At 42.1% G+C, this 19,827-nt stretch overlaps 2 protein-coding genes across 5 annotated transcripts in view; one reads left to right on the top strand and one right to left on the bottom strand.

Moving 5' to 3' along the window:
- Positions 1 to 19,827, top strand: part of c9h1orf53 (chromosome 9 C1orf53 homolog) — a 485,525-nt gene that overhangs the window by 383,972 nt on the left and 81,726 nt on the right. The window lies entirely within an intron of this gene.
- The window catches only part of dennd1b (DENN/MADD domain containing 1B), a 104,464-nt gene that overhangs the window by 9,109 nt on the left and 75,528 nt on the right, over positions 1 to 19,827 (bottom strand). For 2 of the 4 annotated variants that reach the window (XR_013505108.1, XM_078285831.1), the window contains exons 15-20: positions 16,907 to 17,008; positions 10,580 to 10,670; positions 8,771 to 8,812; positions 7,513 to 7,550; positions 6,930 to 6,986; positions 5,715 to 5,804 (exon numbers count right to left, since the gene is read on the bottom strand). Coding sequence is in view for 3 of the 4 variants with exons in the window: in XM_078285831.1 (XP_078141957.1) it covers positions 5,715 to 5,804; positions 6,930 to 6,986; positions 7,513 to 7,550; positions 8,771 to 8,812; positions 10,580 to 10,670; positions 16,907 to 17,008 (420 nt within the window). In the remaining variant the exon portion in view is untranslated. The remainder of the gene's footprint in view (positions 1 to 5,714; positions 5,805 to 6,929; positions 6,987 to 7,512; positions 7,551 to 8,770; positions 8,813 to 10,579; positions 10,671 to 16,906; positions 17,009 to 19,827) is intronic. The other 2 variants (XM_071906927.2, XM_071906928.2) reach the window with 1 other exon arrangement.

The raw sequence follows: 19,827 nt of genomic DNA, 5'->3' as shown, positions 1-19,827 counted from the left end.
TCTCCCTCCCTCCCGCTACACCACGTCGTCATAAGTGAGTCTGTGCAGAAAGCGGAGAACGAGAGCGAAGGAGCCAAGAAAAGATGCAGCAGATGAACAGGAGTCATGAAAATAATGAAAAAGGGCCAGTCTATTACAGTAAAGCTGGCTAAATCCAGTAGTTTGGAAGAGGGAGGAAAGCCTATTTTATTCTTCTGAAACAGCACTAAATCAAGCAAAGATTTGACATCTGAGCTCCTCTTGCACGGTAAACTCCTGTTTTACTCAGAAGCAAGCATTCTCTCTTTGATTTTATGCCAAAATGTTATTTAATTACTTTGATCTGAGTTCTGAGTACCAGACTGAAGAAATAAATTATTAGTGATTTCCTCCAATTTAGTCCTCAGACAAAAACATGCAATACATACAGTAATGTAATCACAGAGTTTTCAGCAGAGGTTACATGCCTTTGCGGTCCTGGCTGGCGAGGAAGTGAGGGTCAGGATAGTAAACATGGCTAAGTAATCCTCCACCCTAAACCTCTGTACTTTGAGCTTCCAATAGCAATAGCCAAAGGTATGAAATATATTCAAGGGGCCTCAAAAAAGTCTTCAAAAGTGATAAAATACATTTATATTTCATTTCTGTGGTTATGAGGGGAAAATAGTCATCACCGTCCATTTCAGTAGGCATATTTGGAGAAATAAACTTTCTCCTCCCCTTCCCTTCGTCTCCTGCATGACCGGTTATGAGGAACAACTATGCTTCTCTGCGACGGGGCCAAACGCTAGAGGACTTTAATAGCCAGCCTTACATTATACATTTCATATGGTATTTCTGAGTGGGCACTGATCTCACAGCTTGGCAGTGTATGTGAAGAGATGCCGGGAAAATGCAAACAAACCTCGGGGAGAGGCAGAGCCTTTGCAGAAGTACGGCCAAGTCTGCGTCTGCCTGTTTAAAAGCCGCTCACCGAAAAAAAAGAAAGGGAAAAAAAAGAAAGAAAAGAAAAAATAACTAGAGACAGACAGCGTTTGAGGCAGGATCCACTGCTCGTCAGTCCAACTGGCTGTTGCTGAAAGCCCACTCCCTTTTCGTTTTAAAAAAGGACCCATTTAAAAAGAAGGAAAATGTGCATTATGCTCATTCTGTTAAACGAAAACTAAACTCATCTAGTAAAATCACCAGGTGTCTTTCTGTGTGTGGGTGCAGTACTTTAGAGGTGCCAGGAGATGGCACTTTGGTTTCAGCCAGGAATCCAACTGGTCTCTGAAGTGGGGAGGAACTAAGCGAACTAGAGACTACAAACACATACAAATAACCATGTAAACACACCGCCGCACACACAGCAATGGACAGGAATACTTTAGTTGAAGTTCATCATAAGTGTATTATAAGCATATATGCACTATTCTTGATTTATAATCATGCCAAAAATTACATGCATTATTATTAATTATGACATAACACATATGCATTATAATCTGTATGTGTTGTGAAATTATTAGCTATTCAGTTTACCAAGAAAGTATTGCATTTTTGCACACTGTCTATATTATAGCATCTTAAATCATGTTCTGAATATAATGTCCTTATAATGCATTATGAGCAATACGTCAAGTTAAGTGTTACTGTATAAAACAATACACATTAGCACACACACACATGTACACTCTACTGTATAACACACAAAGACGACTGACAGTCCCTCATCCTGAAATCATCACCATGCAGATGTGTGCATTTTTCCCCCATTACAACATAGGCACTTCACAAGTCATGTGTACAGTGTGCATATGTGTCCACTGGCCATGAACACATAAGCTGTCTCCCACTGATGAAACGCACAAACGCATCCACCCATGCACACACACACACACACACCAAACACTATTTTACACACTGAACTACCCATTTGACTTTGTTCCTCTGCTTCACATCTGTGTTAGCTCCCCGTTTGCCTTCCACCCTGAGCTGTGCTGTGTTCCCTGGGCTGGCACCTCTCCTGTCTAACCAGGTGAAGAGTCCAGAGCCTGGGGCTGAGCCCGGCCAGCGGCCACGAGCCTGCTGGCTGTCATTGTCCATAACACTGTCCCAACCTCTCCTCTCCTCTCCTCTTATTTCCTCTGCTCTCTTAACAGCTGTCATTCTGTTGCGTCCATTCTGAGTACACTTGCTAAATGCATGCACATGCTTGTACAGATACACACACAAATACAAAAGGGCTGATTTACGGTCACACACATTCTGTCTGCAAATGTGTGCAGCACACGGCCATGCGCACATACACACACACACACAAACACCGTCACATACACCAAATATACAAAATCGCACACAGGGACTCAGAAACAGACGTGGTGCTCACACACAGAAACCACGCAAGAGCCAGAACAATTGTGTTTTTGTTTGTTGTATCAGACAAGAAGTCAGCAGTCCAATTCAGACTTGTTCTAGTCAAAGGGAAAGGATTACTCCTACATTCTTAATCAACAAGCTCACCAAACACTGCGAATCACCCACATTGTTGGAAACGGCTGGAATATGTATGCATATGATATCAACACTTATTTACTTTGGTACATGTGTTGGCTGATCAAATACAGTTTAGAATATGAATTTCATGACCCTAATTATTTTGCTCTGATTAATTAAAGAAGCTACTCCAGGATCATTCATTTCAATTCAAGGACAAAGAAATAGGGGGTTGAGGGGGGGGGGGGGGGGGTTTCACTAAAAATGATAAATGATAAAAAGGTATCAGGCGTGTTTGTTTTTTTTTCTTCCATGGAGTAGGATGAAATGTCTTCAGTCACATTAACTATATTCAAATTTTTGAGGCTCCTGACGGCACAAAGTGTTTATGAATTATCCAGCAGGTGAATGGGCCTTTCTGGCTCTTTAATATGCAGAGCTGGTGGAAGGAAGCAGCCTCCTGGCCAAGGCACCTCCATCTGCCAGGCAGGCCCACACTGGGGCTCAGCGCAGGGGGTACGGGCTGGGCCACTTGGGCAAAGGTATGAACATGGGGACTGGAGGATGCAGGGAGTAGGCTTGGGGGATATTTAATGTAGCTGAGGACACACTGCAAAAAATATCCTACTTAACATGTCATTTAGTCTAGTGTTGACTCTTAAAATCGTATTTTCCTTGCCAGTGGGGTGAGATGATTTCATTTGTTTCTAATGCAGCTTCACCAAAGTGACAATATCTTGAAATTCTTGAAACAAGATGATTTGCATTGGAAACAAGTGAAATTATCTCACCCTACTGGTAGATTTTTTTCACTTGTTTTAAGAAAAATACGATTTTAAGATTAAAAATTAGGCTGTTTACAGTGTTGAGATTGGATTTGTGAGTTTTATGGATTGAGACAGAAAGAACCTGGGTTTGGCAGCGGAGAGGGACAGGGACATGTTTTGAGGACTAGTTAAGGATAAGGGTGAGACAAGGCAGGGCTCTGGGGGAAGTTGTGTGGTGTGAGGATAGAGGGACAAATCTTTTTTAGCATTTTATTTAACCTTTATTTAACCAGGTTAGTCCCACAGAGATCAATTTCTCTCGCAAGGAACACCTGGTCAAGACAGTTGCAGGCAAAACAACAGTATAAAGATTTCATAAGAGGCAATCTCAGAAAAAAACGGAGAAAGAAAAAAGTGAGAGAGAGAGACAGAGAGAGTGAGAGAGGAGTAACAATAGCCATGTTTCCCTCTGACTGTCAAGCAAATTTTAAGCGAACATTTGAATTGTCACAAAACATAGAATGTGAATAAGGCGTGCTTCAATCAGCCGGGTCGGAGCGAATAAACAGCCTTCCTGAATGCACAGTGTAGCTACTTCAGAAAAAAAACAACACATCCATGAGAAAACTGGAAAGACTCATAGCGCTATGTTATTATTTATTCGACAAATCCATTTCCAGTGCTATTTATTGCATAATTTTTTAGCAACAAAAAACTTTTCCACCTCAAGAGAGCGGAAAAAACGTTTTTTGCGATACTGAGGAAATTTTATTTTGTTTTCCATTTCCATTCTGACTTTCTAATTCAATGTATTGTAATTTGCATATAAATACTTGAACAGAAATCCCATCTAATGGCATAATCCTAAAACAAAAAAAAAAACCTCAGTGAAAGCATCTAGCCTACAATTTCCAGCAGATTCATCTTCTATAGTCCTACCAATTGCTTTTTATGTTTCAATCTTTCTCCAGGTTATTATGAAGGCTTTCTTGACTTTTTCTTTTTGAGTCTTGGGACGTCAGACTACACTCCCCCATGTTTCTGTGTGTAGAGTAAGGGGATTACAACTGGGATTTAAGGTGTGTGGATAGCCTACGAATAGCAATTTACTGATATACTCCGGTAGTAACTATAAGCAACGTTAGGAAGGCCTGATAAAAAGATTAGAAAGGGCAGAGCATTGTATATGGCTGAAGTGAAACTGATGGACTATATGAAAACACACACACACACACACACACACACACACACACACACAAACCAGCGCTCTGGGACATGCTATCCTGTGTCCTGTGTGTCCCTCCTCCAGTGGTCCCTGGGGACCCGTTACTGTGGCAATGAACAGGCCTCAATGGCGGGGACAGGGGTGTGAGTGTGTGTATGTCCTGTATACTGTGCGCGTGTGTTTGTGGGTGTGTGTGCACACATCAATTGCATGTTAACTGTTAATCTGTGTGTGTGTGTGTGTGTGTGTGTGTCGGGCCGTCTTTGTGTGTGCTGGCGGGGGGAGGGTGTCCGAGGAGGCCTTTAGAAAAGCCCTAATTGCCGTTCCTTCTCCTCTCCTCGGCCGTCACACCTTCCTCTGCGCTACGACTCTCCAGCCTCATCACACACACAGGAAATACAACGCTAATTAGAGACAGCGCGACCGCTTCTAATCACACTCTCACATGAGTATGACCAAAATGTCTGCGTGCGCGTCGGGTGCATGCATGCGTGTTTTTTTCTGTTGTTGCGTTTTTTAAAAAGGAGAGTGGGCAGTCCACTCACCTTTTTATGTATTTTATTCTTTTATTTAGAATTAACAGGGGAACAAGCTCTAGCTGGGGGCCCGTATGTGTTTAATATAGAAGTGTGTCATTTTAATGACATGATAGTAAACTTCCCAAACTAAAAATATATGTGCATACATAAACAGTACAGCACAGAAGCTTATAATTTTACGGAACATTCTTAACTCTCTTCGTAAATTCAGTAATGAATGTGTGTAGTTTGTGAGCGTGCGTGTGCTGGCACATCGTATGCCAGCTTTGCGCACAACAAAGAAAAACGTGCTACCCACTTATGGTGCACAAGCAAATTCTTCAGAGGAAATGCTGACCAGCAGATGAGTTGCTTCTACTGTCCGTACTGTTCAGAGAAAAATCCTACTGTATGTACAACATGAGCTCACCGAATACAAAAAAAAATGCTTATCATTACATCTGGCACCCTGACAAACTAATGTACTTCAAAGAGCTGTTACAACACAGAGAGAAAGAGAGAGAGAGAGAGAGAGAGAGAGAGAGAGATGTCTGGAGGGACAGCGATTGGGGATGGAGAGAGAAAGAAAGAGAGAGTAGGACAGCGATGAGAAGAAAAGTGGACGGGGTACAGAGGAAGAAGACTGTATCCATTCCATAGTTTGTCAGATGATAACCAAGCCCCGGCAAGATCAATGTATACATAGTTAACTAATTTACCGACATGCATCTGGGAGTGTGTGTATCATACCCGTCTCATCTTCTGCAGTCTCCTTGGAGACAGGCTCTTGGTGCTGGTGGGAGACCCGGCGCAGAACGTCATCCCCTCTTCTTCCTCTTCCTGAGAGAGAGAGAGAGAGGGAGAGAGAGGTGGAAAGAGAGAGAAAGACTGTAAAATTAGATGATTAGTAGAGTAAACTGACTAAACTGATATACAAATATTGTTTAGTTTGGACAGCGTTGTGTGTGCATGCGTTCATGTGTAAGGCCCAGACCACAACACATTGAGTGTGTTGCTCTCCAGCGGATGCTCATCCATTTCAAATGAAAGAATCCGTCACTACTGTATCATTCAGTTGCAGGTGCATTGCGTTGCGTGAACTGAAGCAAGTGTTGTTTTGCCCAGTTTTTTGCTAGTTCTCAGTGACGTTTTCATGATGAAAAGATTTCGTCAGCGAATCAAAGTTGCAACAACAATTTATGTTGTAATACTACAATCGATAACCACGTCTCATCAGTTTCATCTTGGTACGTTTGTGCCTTGGGATCCTTGTGTAGAAGTCTGCACACTGCTTGCAGCAACATAACTGCATTACAGATTAAGTGTGATCCCAGGCTAAGAGACTTAAATTGAATGTACATTGACACAGGTCAAATTATCTTTTCTTTTGAAGGCACAGGAAATCTATGTTAAACTACAAAATCCACTACTTTTCAGCACTTCCCTTTGCCAGTTAGTGCTGAAGAGCTGGGTGTGTGTGTGTGTGTGTGTGTGTGTGTGTATACACACTGCAGAACATTGCCTACTGCTCTTGTTCATCAGTGCCCCCTCTCCTCAGTTTCACACTGACAGATCAAACTGCAATTGCCTTATCAAATCCATCAGGCTTATGGAAACATACAACTCGTTACATTAGCTTTGAGGAAATCACAGGCTCACTGATGAAATATGCAGACAATAAAGGAGAAAGTGGGGCCGGGGCTCCGATGACATGACAGGCCATAGCCAGAGGGGCGTTGGTTAAAAATGTACAGCCCTGAACAAAGCGCTAAGCAGGCTTCACCAGTCATTAAAAGCCCCTGCGTCAGAATCACACACTCCATGTAAAGCAGCCTTCCTGTCTGTTTCTATGAGGGGGGTGTGTGTCTATCTATGTGCTCCGGAGAAGACTTGTGTGTGTGTGTGTGTATGTTTGAGGAGTGTGTGCATGTGCGTGAGAAAGGTGTGAAGGTCCGTGTTGCTTACCCTTGCTTTGAGTCTGCCCTTAATGTCCCGGATGCCCCTCTTGGCATGACTCTTGGCCTACGAGGAAAAACAACACACGCACACACACAAGCACACGGACACACACAAGCACACACATACATTACTAATCAAAACATGCTGCATTAACATTCTGCTCTGGTTTCATGTAACATCAAGAAATGCTTTGATCCCCGTGGCCAAAACACAGAGACAAAAGGCTGGATAAGAGCGCCTCACACACTAATACAAGACAATGATAGCATGAAAGGGCATCCTGAGCACCTATTGCACAACACATACTGACATGGGTGCTGCTCATAAAACTGCTCAAGAACAGGAGTCTCATTCTCTCCCTAGTATCTCCCAGACAGAACATTTTCAAGCTACATTTTCAAATTATTTTTCAGCATATGTAAGCATACAGGTTATACTTTCAGAATAGCTTGCAACACATGTCATCATCTCCAGTTCTATTGCCGTGTATTTTCTCCAGCATTCAAGTTATGGATGTATTCGAACGAAGTATTAAGCTGCATGATGCGGCAGCGTATTATACATTTGCAGTTTTGACAGAGGAACTTGCCTTTGTCACCGCTGTGTTGATGAGCGCTCCTCCTCTCTGGAACACACACAGAACGCAGTGTTAGTCAAGTCATTTAGTGAGGTTACGCACGCACGCACACACACACACACACACACACACACACACACACATACTATTCCCAACCAATTATTTAAATGTAAATTATTCACATACGCATACAGGATTAATTTTCAATGTGACACACAAAAAAAAGCAAGAAAAAAAAGCTGTAAATGGTATTGTAGTCCAATGTTTGAATACTAGGGAAACTAGACAAAAGGATCATATCACTCAAGCATAAACCACATTATTTTCACAGCATTCAGGAGTGGTTTTTATTTAGAAGCAGCCTCAAACAGTGATGGAAAGGACAGTTGCATGATTGATTTCTGCTTTGAGTTCTGCAGACTGACTCCATAGTGCCCAATATCTCTCTGAGCCTCTCCTCTCTTCTCTCCGACTTGCTGCGTCTCTCCTCCTTCCTTCTGCTTCTCACTCTTTTTCTCTCTCTCTTTGGTCTTCAGTGTGAGCGCGAGGCGTCGGCTAAACGGCTAAACAGTGTAAATGGCAGCCGGCGTTTCAGGAGTCGGCAGAGGGAGAGGAGGAGAGGGGCCGAGGTGAAGGCCCCTCTTATAGATCCCTGTCAGTCAGGAAATGTGAACTTTAACAAACCTTTGAAGAGCACTCTAGAGAACTAATTCAGCCTTAGCTGATGGCACGGGGCGAGGGAGAGAGAGGGTGGGGGAGAGTGGGAGAGATACTGAGCGAGCGAGCGAGAGAGAGGGTGGGGGGAGAGAGACGGAGATGAAAAGAGGGGGAGAGGGAGGGAAAGAGAGATGGATGGGGGGTAGAAAGGGAGAGGCGGAAAGAGACAGAGGGGGGAGAGAGATGAAGAAAGAGAGAGATCTATGTTCTTGGGTCGGTTCAACGGAGTAACGCCTGTGTTTGCTGCCAGATCAACATGTCATGTCGGAGGACGTCTTGTCACGTCAAATCACTTCTGTCTCCCTCCCCGTCTGTCTCCACTGTCCTGCTGCACGCGCCGCTTCACACACCAAACTGCGCTCAGGCTGGATCTGTACATTCATTCAGCCCCTTCATTCCAAAGGCAACACCAAGACTTCAAACGCTGAGCCGTGTCAATCACGCTTTCAATTAAATAGAACTTGGGGAAAAAAAACGGGTGAAACGTAAAAAAAAAAAAAAAAAGCCTCAGATAAAAGCATTTAGGTACAGTATGCGGGACGTTCTCTGAATACCTTCACAGTGTGCATCCATTGTTGATAAGACCTTGAATTACCTGGAGGGATGTATAAAACACAGGAAATATGAATTAATCATTTTGCACTCAATAGTATTTACGCTACAAAGCAAAGGTAGCTATGCATATTACAGCGTGTATCTCTGTGCAATACAGTCTGATAGCCGGACACACATTCATACATTTTACATCATAGGCACAGCCATTCCCATATTGAACGGGACAACTAGAATGACACTAAATGAGTCATACATGCAAATACAGAGCACTGTCAAGTATTGTGGTCAATACCAGACATGTAAAATAAAAATAAAATTCAAGTTCTATCGTGCATGTCTTTGGTACTATTTTCTTGGTAATCTCTTTTTCAGAAAAAACTTGACAAACTCTTAACAAAAGATGTTTTCTTCCTTAGCCCCTTCATTAGTGGCTTTGGTGGCTTAAAAGAATATAAAGCATGCTGTATGACAGTCGGACTTGTCTAAGTGACAAATTAGAAATATAAGAATATCAGAATTATTAGAATGGAACTCAAAACGGTCGCAAATGCCAGTGTAGAAGAATACTCTACAGGATGCCAAAATAAAGCAAGTTCTTTGCTAACATTTAATCAGCAACACACTTTTGCACTTGCTCATAGTTCTGCTACTTCTTCTTCCATCCAAACTTTATCATCTAACTAATAATAATATATACCGTTAACTGATGAATGTAAAATTAGCATTCCAACTGTAAAGAATGGACCTGTAGTGGTGATTTAGACTATATGATTGAGAGTCTGCTCTTAAAAGTGAGAGAACAGAAATAGAAGGGATTGAATGGGAACCCAATAATCTGCTGGCCATTTGGCTGTCACAGAATACTGTTGTTTTTTTTATGGAAATGAGGCTCAAATGTGAAGTGTCATCATGCCAATGACATAATTTGGCAGAACATTCCAGTGGAATTTGTTTCACATCCCAACTTCTGATGTCTCGTGCACATGAAATAACACTAATTTCCATAACAAATAATATTTTTGTCACTCATCTTTTGTGTTATTGAACAAGATTTACAAGTGCCCTTCCTATCAATTCTAATAGAACATTTATGTGATCCAAACGGCATTCCAGATGCATGTCAAATAAAGCAAAATTATGCAATAAACCATGAGAGGCCGTGCTTTACAGAGACTTCAGAAGAGCTAAGAGCCGCTGTTAGGCATGATGTAAAGCATAATCTTTTATTTGTAATCAATAATAATTAAATAATAATAATTTAATGTTATTCTTCTGAAAACAATATAGTTCTTGAATGGTAGCTAAACAATGGTTGCTCAGCAACACTTAAGTACAGTATAACTGATTTTCAATTAGCACATTCATATTTAATTGAATTGCTATGCAGTCACAGGTGTGTGTTGATCAGGAAATTTACAACAGCCATCTAACATGACTCAGCCAATCAGTAATGGGACCAGAACTATCCGTTTTATAATAAGTTTATTATAAATACATACTTATACAAATATATAATTTAATATCTTTCTAATTTAGTGTTTTAAAGCAGAGTCTGTGGACATTTAACCTTTTTAGCATTGTTTTCACTCAGGCATACTTATTCTATTAAGTTATGTTTTATTCAGTGCTGTTTTATGCCTTCTCTTTGCTGTTATCTTAACTGTCATTTTTGCAACTTTAAATGTTTCTCTGTGTTTTATTCACTGCTTTTATTTATTACAAAAGCACCGTAGCTTGTATCCACTGCATGAAATGTGCCAAATAAATATCAGCTGACTAATTGATAGACAGGCCTTGCACCACTCACTTCCACAGAAGCCCCCCTCTGTGATCTCTTCCTCAAACACGTCGGTGAAGCCCCGGCCTGCGTTCAATTTGGCCAGCCGTCCGTCGATGAACTGCAACCATAAATTACAACACGCTTATTAAAGAAGGGGTGGGGGGGGCTGGAGGTACACACACTTACACAGATACACACACACACACACACACACACACACACAGACTCAAACACTCAGGCCACAGTAGAGTGGTATTAATCCTACCTGGCAGGGACTAGACCCCTAGATTAGGTGGGTTGCAGGTAATAGGGATTTGGTAATGTAGAGCAGGTGAGGGATTAGGGCAGCAGACTACATGCTGCATGCTGTCTGAGACACGGGGAAGTTTCATTTCCTCCCTTTGTCACATGGAGCGCATAAAACACCATCTCATAAATATGGACCTAATAACCAAGACAGCTACACATTTCACGAGCGCGCACACACACAAATGCACGCAAACATGTCCGCACGCACAAGCAAACGTGCACACTCACATACTTATGCACTGGCACAAGGACACAGACGCACACACACACACACACACCTCAGCTTCTGTGATTAACACAGCAAAAATAACAGCATTCCTTAGACATTAAAGCATCTAGTGAGATTTTTACAATCCATGACCAAATAAAAGGAAGGACGGGAAGGGAAGGAGAAAAGAAAAACAAAATAATCTCAATAAAAGTCATAAACACATCAAAGGGTTCCTTCTTATCATCTCGGCCCATGATAACAGCCCTGGTGCTGCTTCCCGGGCAGCTTGGCACCGGCTCAGTGATCTGACTGGTATGTCAAGGTGGACTTTCCTGTATTGTCTTATACTGTTTTGAACCTTTTGAATAAGCTGAAAAGACTCCATCGTCTTTACTCAATTTTAAACATCTTGAAAAACTTTCAAATCTTTTCAAAGTTCATCAAAACAACTATATATGAATGTATTAATGACTATACGAATGTATGAATGTATGAATGTAGATCACTGAGTCAGCATGTTTCACCTCGGGTGCACTGTTTTCAATCAACTAATTCCTACCACATTGGCCCCGAATCTTTTGCTGTTAGTTTCCTGTCCCATTGCTTGCAATAACAGAAAAATCTTGGCAAAGAGTAGCATGTTGAAAACAAATTGACATAATGCTTTCAAGTGATATCCTAAAGCTAATGTTGGAAAGTTATTGTTGCTGGTGTGAAAAAACATGTACCTGCAATTTTGGTGTTATTCTTATGTAAATTGATAACATGGTTTATTTATGCAATGATTGAGTTTCTTGACCTTGGGCCATTAAAACCTGTTAAAATACCAATTTATAATTTCAATAAGAGAGTCTTTTCTTTATTTTCTTATCCCTTCTTACAGATGTGTTTTTTGTCTGACAATATAATTATGATACTTAAATGTTTGTTTTCAACCAAAAACTAAAAATACACTAACCAGTCACAGTACCAGTGTTATTTGTATAAGGGAAGGAATGACTAGGCAGCTAGCAATGCCGTAATGCTGGTATTCTAAATGTTTAGTGATACATAAAGCATTTCTATTGTGATTAACTATTCTATGAGTTAATTCAACACCTTTCCACCATGGTGGCCTATACTTTTGAATACAAATATAGATACTTGACATCAGCGTACTGACATTTAATTTTTTTAACTGTAGCGATTATTTCCCCTAGCTCTGTAAGTGCGTCCCTAGTGTATCTACACTATAGGCTGTTTTTGGGTGTGGGTCCCAGGGGGGAGCCTGCTACCTAGAGACCAACACAACCACCCCCGCCCCCCCTCCACCCCCCCTCTGCTCTGGTCAGAAGGGCTGGAAACTCCATCATTAGATCATTTTAATGAGAGGTGAGACTGCAGGTTCCAGCCACTGCTCCAATGCTTAGCTGGCCCAATTAGTGCAGATAATCAACCCAAATCATCACCTAGCCAAAGCCTCCACTTATCCCCCCATCTCCCTCCCCGCTCCCCGGCCAGATTACCTGCCTCACTGTGGTCCCTTAATTAGACATTACTCAACAATGGCAGGCTATGTGATCACCAGGCACACGCACATACAAACCAGCACATGCAAAACACTCACTCACGCACTCATGCACGCACTCACAAAGCAGGATTCTCAGCCATTTTCTTTGTTTTGAGGGTGAGTATTTCAAAAGAGACAATTCTAGAAAATAAATTCAGACTGTATAGGATCAGTTCCATTTGGACAAAAAGCAGGAGAATGATTAAATTATTCTGTTTACATTGTTTTTGACTTTTCAAAAGAAACTCCAAGCCAAAGTACATGTGTACATAAGCTCAAGACAAACCACGCAGAATAACAGATTAACGCACATTGAGTGCTGCAGACTTGGAGGTAAATCCTGCTCCATACACATCTCATCTTGTTTCCTCTTGCTGTTCTGGCTGCAGACAGTAGAGAGGCCCGAGTTATCCCATCTGGCTGCCAGTGCTGGTACACTGACCGACTCACGGGGAGAACGGTCTAGATTTATTTCAACTCTGGAGGGAGTTATGGAACCAGAAGCTGGGATTAGATTTGAACTCTATAGGGGCTTAAGTGGCAAAAACAAACCAGGGATACACGCTTGGCTGTTTGTAAATTTCCATCCAAACTATGAATTGTCAGATAACTAAATCAAATCTAAACATCTGTTTTACACTGTTATTGGCTTGTCACGATGAAGACATATTTTTAATCTTCAATATGTTTTGTTCATTGTATTTTTATCTGTATCCTAGCCTTGCTGCTACAATGCAATTTCCACTCTGGGATCGATAAAGTTTGTTTTATCTTGACTGACATACCTGGCTGCCTCCACTGTCAACAGACTGTAAAATGATGGGAATTTGGTAATGTGTCATGTCATGCTAACAGGGAGAGACTGGTAGCAATGCTAACCAGTTAGCTGTAACCCACAAGTACCCAGATGGGCCATGTACATCTGAACTGGTATACAGTGACTGATGGACTAAAGTGATTAATCAACATGCACATATCATGTGTATACTGTTTGCGTACACATTACAATGTACTGATGTATGGGATTTGATTTGTATACCGGCTCTACAGTAACAATTGCCCTAAATATGGATTATAAAGTCATTGCATCCTATTGTGTGGTCAACGCCGGAACCTCAACATTTGGCCAGATCATCTCTCCGAAATGAGATCCAGAGGGTTACACTCTTTGCCTCCTCAATCTACCTTCTTGCCTAACAGTCAAACCTGGCTGACATACACCAGGCATGTTGAATTATCTTAACAGTTTCTAGGGAAATGCAGCTGTCATTTGGTTTTGCAGGAATACACCTTTCCCCCTTTCGATTCAAGACTTGGGAAACATACTCATACATCGAGGATGAGGGATGATTATTGATTGATGGGAGGTATTATGTGAACAAAGGTTCCCGGCAGTAAATTGGCAGAGTGAGAGTCCCCCTGCAGACCTAATGAAGACTGTGTATGGCTTGGTTTTGTCAATAAGAGGAAGAGGGTTCACTGCATCAGCCTCTACTAGCACAATACACGCACGTGGCAGTGTGTGTGTGTGTGTGCAAGTGCGTAGGAGCTGAGGATGGTTGATAGGAAGCAGGTTAATGTTGACAGGCTTTCCCCCGCATTCTTTTGGCAGCCTTCTCCCACTTGTTCTGTTCTGAACAGAGATGGGCTGGTGGACTGAACAGAGAGCAAAGACTGGCTCTGGGAACGGAAGTGTGTTAGAAGGTGAGAGAGAGAAACAGAGATATTAAGAGGTGTGTGTGTGTGTGTGTGTGTGTGTGTGTGTGTGTGTGTGTGTTAGGGTTGGTTCGGTGTCCAAATGTCATAGAAGCATGGGATAAAATGACTTATGTTTCTGCTTATTGCTACCTAAGAGCATAATTCAAATGCGCTCATCTGGTAAAATGTAGATCTCTAGCCTAGGATTGTTTTGACATATATCATGGCTCATTTACATTTTAGGAATTTGAGTGAGCAGATAGGGCTTCAGTGTCTTGTGGCAGGACACAGGTCTCTCTGACCACTGGACCACCTTGCCCCCATAGTATGTGTATTGTTTTGCTGAACTTGAGTTGCATCAACAGCTCCATGCTGCTGTTTACAAAACAAGATGGAACTACAGCTCATTGCAGAGCAAACACTCTGCTAAGCAGAATGTGGCTTAGGTTAACAAGGGTGGAAAAGAACATTGCTAAATGTAATACCTGTAGAAAAGCAATTCCCTGCTGGGGAGGTAACACCTCAAACACAGGTAACACCTCAACATTATACATTCGCTTTAGCACAGTGTAACGTGAGAGAACGTTATGTTTTTGACGTGTTGTGGTCTCCCGGTCCCAATAACACACTCATCCAGAGTTAGACCCAACAGTGTTGACATTTAGCTGACAGTGAAAAATCCCACACATTGGCTATTGTTTGTCAGTAAATAAATGATAAGTATTATTGAATATATTCTGTTTGACTTGTTATTTCAGACAGCCAAGCAGCTATGACGTCCCAGGGTCCCCCTCCATCAACAACACCTTACAGTAGAGTGCAAACTCTGTTTACTTTAGCTGGAAAATGAAAAATAAGAGTTGAGGTGGTCTCTATTACTATCTCTATTACTGTAATGTAATCAGTGCAACATTTATGGACTTTAACCAAGCTTAATAACTCTTATCTGAATAAAAAACATCAAAAATAGCAGGCAGCATTTATTATTTACTGTATTTGGAACAACTGTCGATTAGCAGGATTACTGAGAAGAAAGCAGTCCTAGTTACAGGCCTAAATATAATGCATAATATACTTTTTATAAGGAAATAAATTGGATAATAAATACATAACAAGATAATTAATGAATGCATGTGTGTGTCCGCAGAAGTGAGTGTTCAGGCACCCCCACCCAGCCCCCGCACTTGTATTTCTATGTTTGTGAGTGGATATGGGTCATGGCCGGAGCAGAGCTCGGGCGGACCGCTGGCCTCTCTCACTTCAGCAGGGAGAGGAGTGGAGGAGATAACCTCACCCCATCCCCTGTGCTGGAGAGGAGGAGAGGAGAGATAAGGGCCTGTTTCCCAATGCTACCGCTCAGGCGGGAGCCAGCCGGGAGGATGCTTTGAACTGCTGCTCGCTATCTGCTCTGCCTGGGAAAATTATAGACGGGACAGAGTGTCCAGAGAAACAAAAGGCTGATTGAGGGTACGCTGTGCCGTACTCGCAGGGGTAAATCACACACTGCTATCACGGGTCAGAGAGCACTTAGAAAAATTCAAGAGGTGAGAGGAAATTTTTTTTACAGCCAGAGATATCTTTGATGTGTGCTCTTGCTGTGATAAGTTCAGTATTGCTGGGGGAGTTGATTTTGGGAAGAAAATATGTATACTGTATATCAAGTGATTTTAAGGGAAACTCATGTAACCACAAGCAAATGAAGGCACACCTGTTCAGACACTCACATATACACATGCACACACATATGCATGCATGTAAATACACATACTTGCAAAAACACACACCAGAGATAACACTAGGATTTCTATCCACTGTCCAGTGGACGCTCAATTTGCAAAATAAGAAAGAATTGTGGCCACATCTATTACCAATACATGCATGCATGTGTTAAAGACACATATCTAAAATTACTTACTTAAAATGCAATCTTGATATGGTTTTGCACTCTACAAAAGATCTTTTAGCAGTCCTAAATGGTCATGCCTTGGCTTGCACACCAGCCCAAATTGAGCAAACAGAATGACATAAAGATGTGTGAGCATAATAAATACACCGCAGCAAACAGCTTCTGGGGGTCAATAAAAAAAGCTCTTAGCCCCGGCCTTTCCTCTCTCTTCTCCATTTCTCCCGACTCTGAACTGTCAAGTCAGTAAATACTAGCTGTAACCAGTCGATAGTTTGTTGCGCACACATGGGTCGGTGAAAGACAACTTTCATCTGTGAAAATGAAGTTTTTTTCCCCTGTAAATACAAACCAGCTGAACACTAAAAATACGCTGACATTGATTGGAGAGGACAGAGTAACCTACCAGGTAAGCACTCAGTCATCCTTTCCTATTTATTTGTGCTTGCCTATTGCTTACAGGATGAAGTTGTGCATCTGTCCATGTGTCCATGTAAATGACAGCGGGTGTTTAGTTTATTCCAACCTTAATTATTATTCAAGGATTTCAGGTGCTTTTTATAGACATGAGGTCAAATATATTGTCTATATTTTCCAGATTTTCACCTGACAATTACTGGCTAATGCAAACTCTGACACAGACACACACACACACACACACACACATAGCTGCGTGTACTGTACCTGTTTGAAGAGCTGCAGGTTGACAGCCATGGACAAGAAGTTCCTCATGGTGCTCGAGCGATGGTTCACAAAACTCTCCTCGCAGAACGTGATTGGCTCCCCCTGACCAACAGGAAGAGCACAGGGAGACATTATTGGCAAAATTAAATGGCACAATTAAAATTAATTCATGTGAGCTCAATATTGTTTGCACCAATCTGTTCTTCACCATGTTCATTTAGTTCAGAAATGAGCCACAGAAAAGAAGACAGATGCGTCTAATGTGTCCAGAGGCAGGGGGTCCGAGCCACCATCGTTGTTTATAATGTGATTCATAGCAGTAACACATACACATCACGTCTATTGTATTTATGCACTGTACAAAATCTCTTGTAAAAAGGAACTATTTCGACCAATTTCTTCATTAATGAGCTGAGCGGGCCTACAAACAGAAAATGAGTTAAAAAAAAAAAAAAAAGACAGACAGGAAGGAAAGGGGGGAGGGAGAAGAAGAAAGAGGAAGAGAGTATGTTTCAAATAAAGCAGGTCCCTTTAAAACAGCTCCCTTGGCAGAGAACACCCCGGCTCCCCCGGACCAGAAGACAGTGTCCCAGTAAACTCCACAGTACTCCGCATGAACACATTATCACATTATTACTATTTCTTACATCATGTCTGTTGGCCTGTGAGCTATAGACACGGAGGATGACAACAGAACCACTGCAGGCCAATCACACGCAGCCCCGCGGTCATTACCGATGCATGTTTTCTCATAATTAGCATAATTCTCACACATTTCAGTGATGTTCCAGATTCTTCTGGTGTGAAACAATGCGCTTTGTCTGTTCCAGGCTACGGGCACAGTGTGACACATAAAAACAACTTTACAACACTAGAGACCTGTTTTCAGGGTTGGGCGGATAATACCACTGGCCCAAATTACATCACAGGAATACTGCTCCACTTACATCACTAGAAGTTTTAAAGGAGTATGTCTCTCTTAAAAGCCTAGTTGAAAGTAGCTTCAGTTGTAGTTTTATCGTCTTTGCAGTCTCCATCTAGCTGCTGTAGCCTCAGACCACGCTGCAGCTAACAAAACTGAATGGCATGCTGAGACTAACAACTAACTGCTACAAAAAAAGTCTACTTTCCCAGTCAACTTTAAGACTGGCTCTGTGTACACATCAGTATCAAACAGAATCCTTTGGTTTGCACAGGCCCGCATAGAATGCCAACTGCCGCTGTCGGATACAATCTCGCAACTGAACAAAGTCAACTTTTCAAGATTGGAAGAAAAACAGCCTCATTTTCAGATTGATCAACATGCATTTTGAACAGTTATCAGAACCTTTGAATATGGTTCATGTGCCCTAAGGTCACCACGCTCACCCAGCACACCAAGGACTATGAAAACTTCTAATTCAAGAAGAAGAAAAAAACTAATCAATGTGTTTTTTTTTCTTCTTCTTACCCTTATTTAACCAGCAAAGTTGACTAAAAACACATTCTTTTTTACAGAAACAGCCTGGGGCCGGTGCTGTAGCTGCAGGGACAGGGTACACAGGCTACACATATTCGCACACTCCCACCTGGGACCTACCTAATATAAACAGTGTCTTATGCTTTTGGCCACTGAGAAGCTCCATGGGAACAGGTAGGGGTTCAGCGCCTTGCTCAAGGGCACTTTCACAGTAGATGTTGAGGGATGGGGGAGCGTTACTTATTATCTTCCCCCACCCAGATTTAGCGAATCTGGTCCAGGGATTTCAATTGGTTACAAGCCTGCTTCTCATTCAAGCTACTCAATAGTATAGTGCATATAGCCTGGGAATATGCACCCCCACCTACCCACCTAGGCTACATGAATGGCTGTGAAATCTAACATTACTAATCTTGGCTCACCAATAGCTATTTCAGGTTCTTTCGCCAGACACGTGCGCGCTGCTCTGAGCTGGTGAGAAGCAGCCGGGGGAAGATCGACGTGAGCTGAAATTGATGACCTATATAATGCCGTTCTAATCAGCTGTTTGCTTTTCAGCTCATTATCATTTCCCTCGTATTGTTTCATTTACAACTCAGCAAGGCTCCTACCAAGCATCCACACCCCCCCTTCTGTCAAGGCATATGGGCCTGCGAAACACAGCACAGCTCAGCTCAGCCTGGGAGGGATCTGTTCCTCAGCTCAGAACAATGTGATATTCCACAAATATCAGAACGCAGGCGAGATCATCAGTATTCATCAGTAAGGCAGATGTGCAGTTTATGCGTGTCTATATGTATGCTTGTATGTTAACCCTTTTATACATATCCTATGGAAAAGGTAACAATGTGGGAGTGAGTGTAAACTGACGAGTCAGTGCATGTTGTGCGCATGTACACACACACACACACACACACACATACAATGCACGCGCACACAATAAGTTTCAGTGCCTGTGTCTGAGGGGAGGCAGTTTGTTCACATATACTGTCTGTATACAGAGAAGAGAGAGACAGCATCAATAATGTAGCATCTTCACTCCGGGAGTCCACACAGTCCAATTAATCTCAAAGCCAAAGGAACAAAGGCTTCGCTATTTGACAAACAGGACATGCTGTAGTTTGCTCTGCTCTGACTTAGACTTGATAAGCAGAAAGAGCCAGAACAGAAATGTTAGGGGGCTTAGAAAAGGAGAGTAAAACACCAAAGGTGGCTAAAAGGGATCTTCAAAGGGAACGTCCCGACTCTTTTCAGCTCCTCTGACATTTCACTGCCTCAGACAGGCCCACCTCAGCTCTGTGCTCCGGCTGAAAACACACCTTTTACTTTCAGTCAAAACTGCCCCCATCTAACCGTGCTCCGCTGAAATTTGACTCACCTCGCCCAAACTGAGACAGATACTGAGGGCCTACATATTTTGAAGAGCAAATTGTGTTTATCTTTCTGAGTCAAATAAATAAGT

Source organism: Centroberyx gerrardi, chromosome 9 (genome assembly GCF_048128805.1).
Source record: "Centroberyx gerrardi isolate f3 chromosome 9, fCenGer3.hap1.cur.20231027, whole genome shotgun sequence".
Classification (NCBI taxonomy): Eukaryota; Metazoa; Chordata; class Actinopteri; order Beryciformes; family Berycidae; genus Centroberyx; species Centroberyx gerrardi.
Note: the sequence above shows the minus strand (reverse complement) of the source record. Positions and strands in the feature narration are given on the sequence as shown.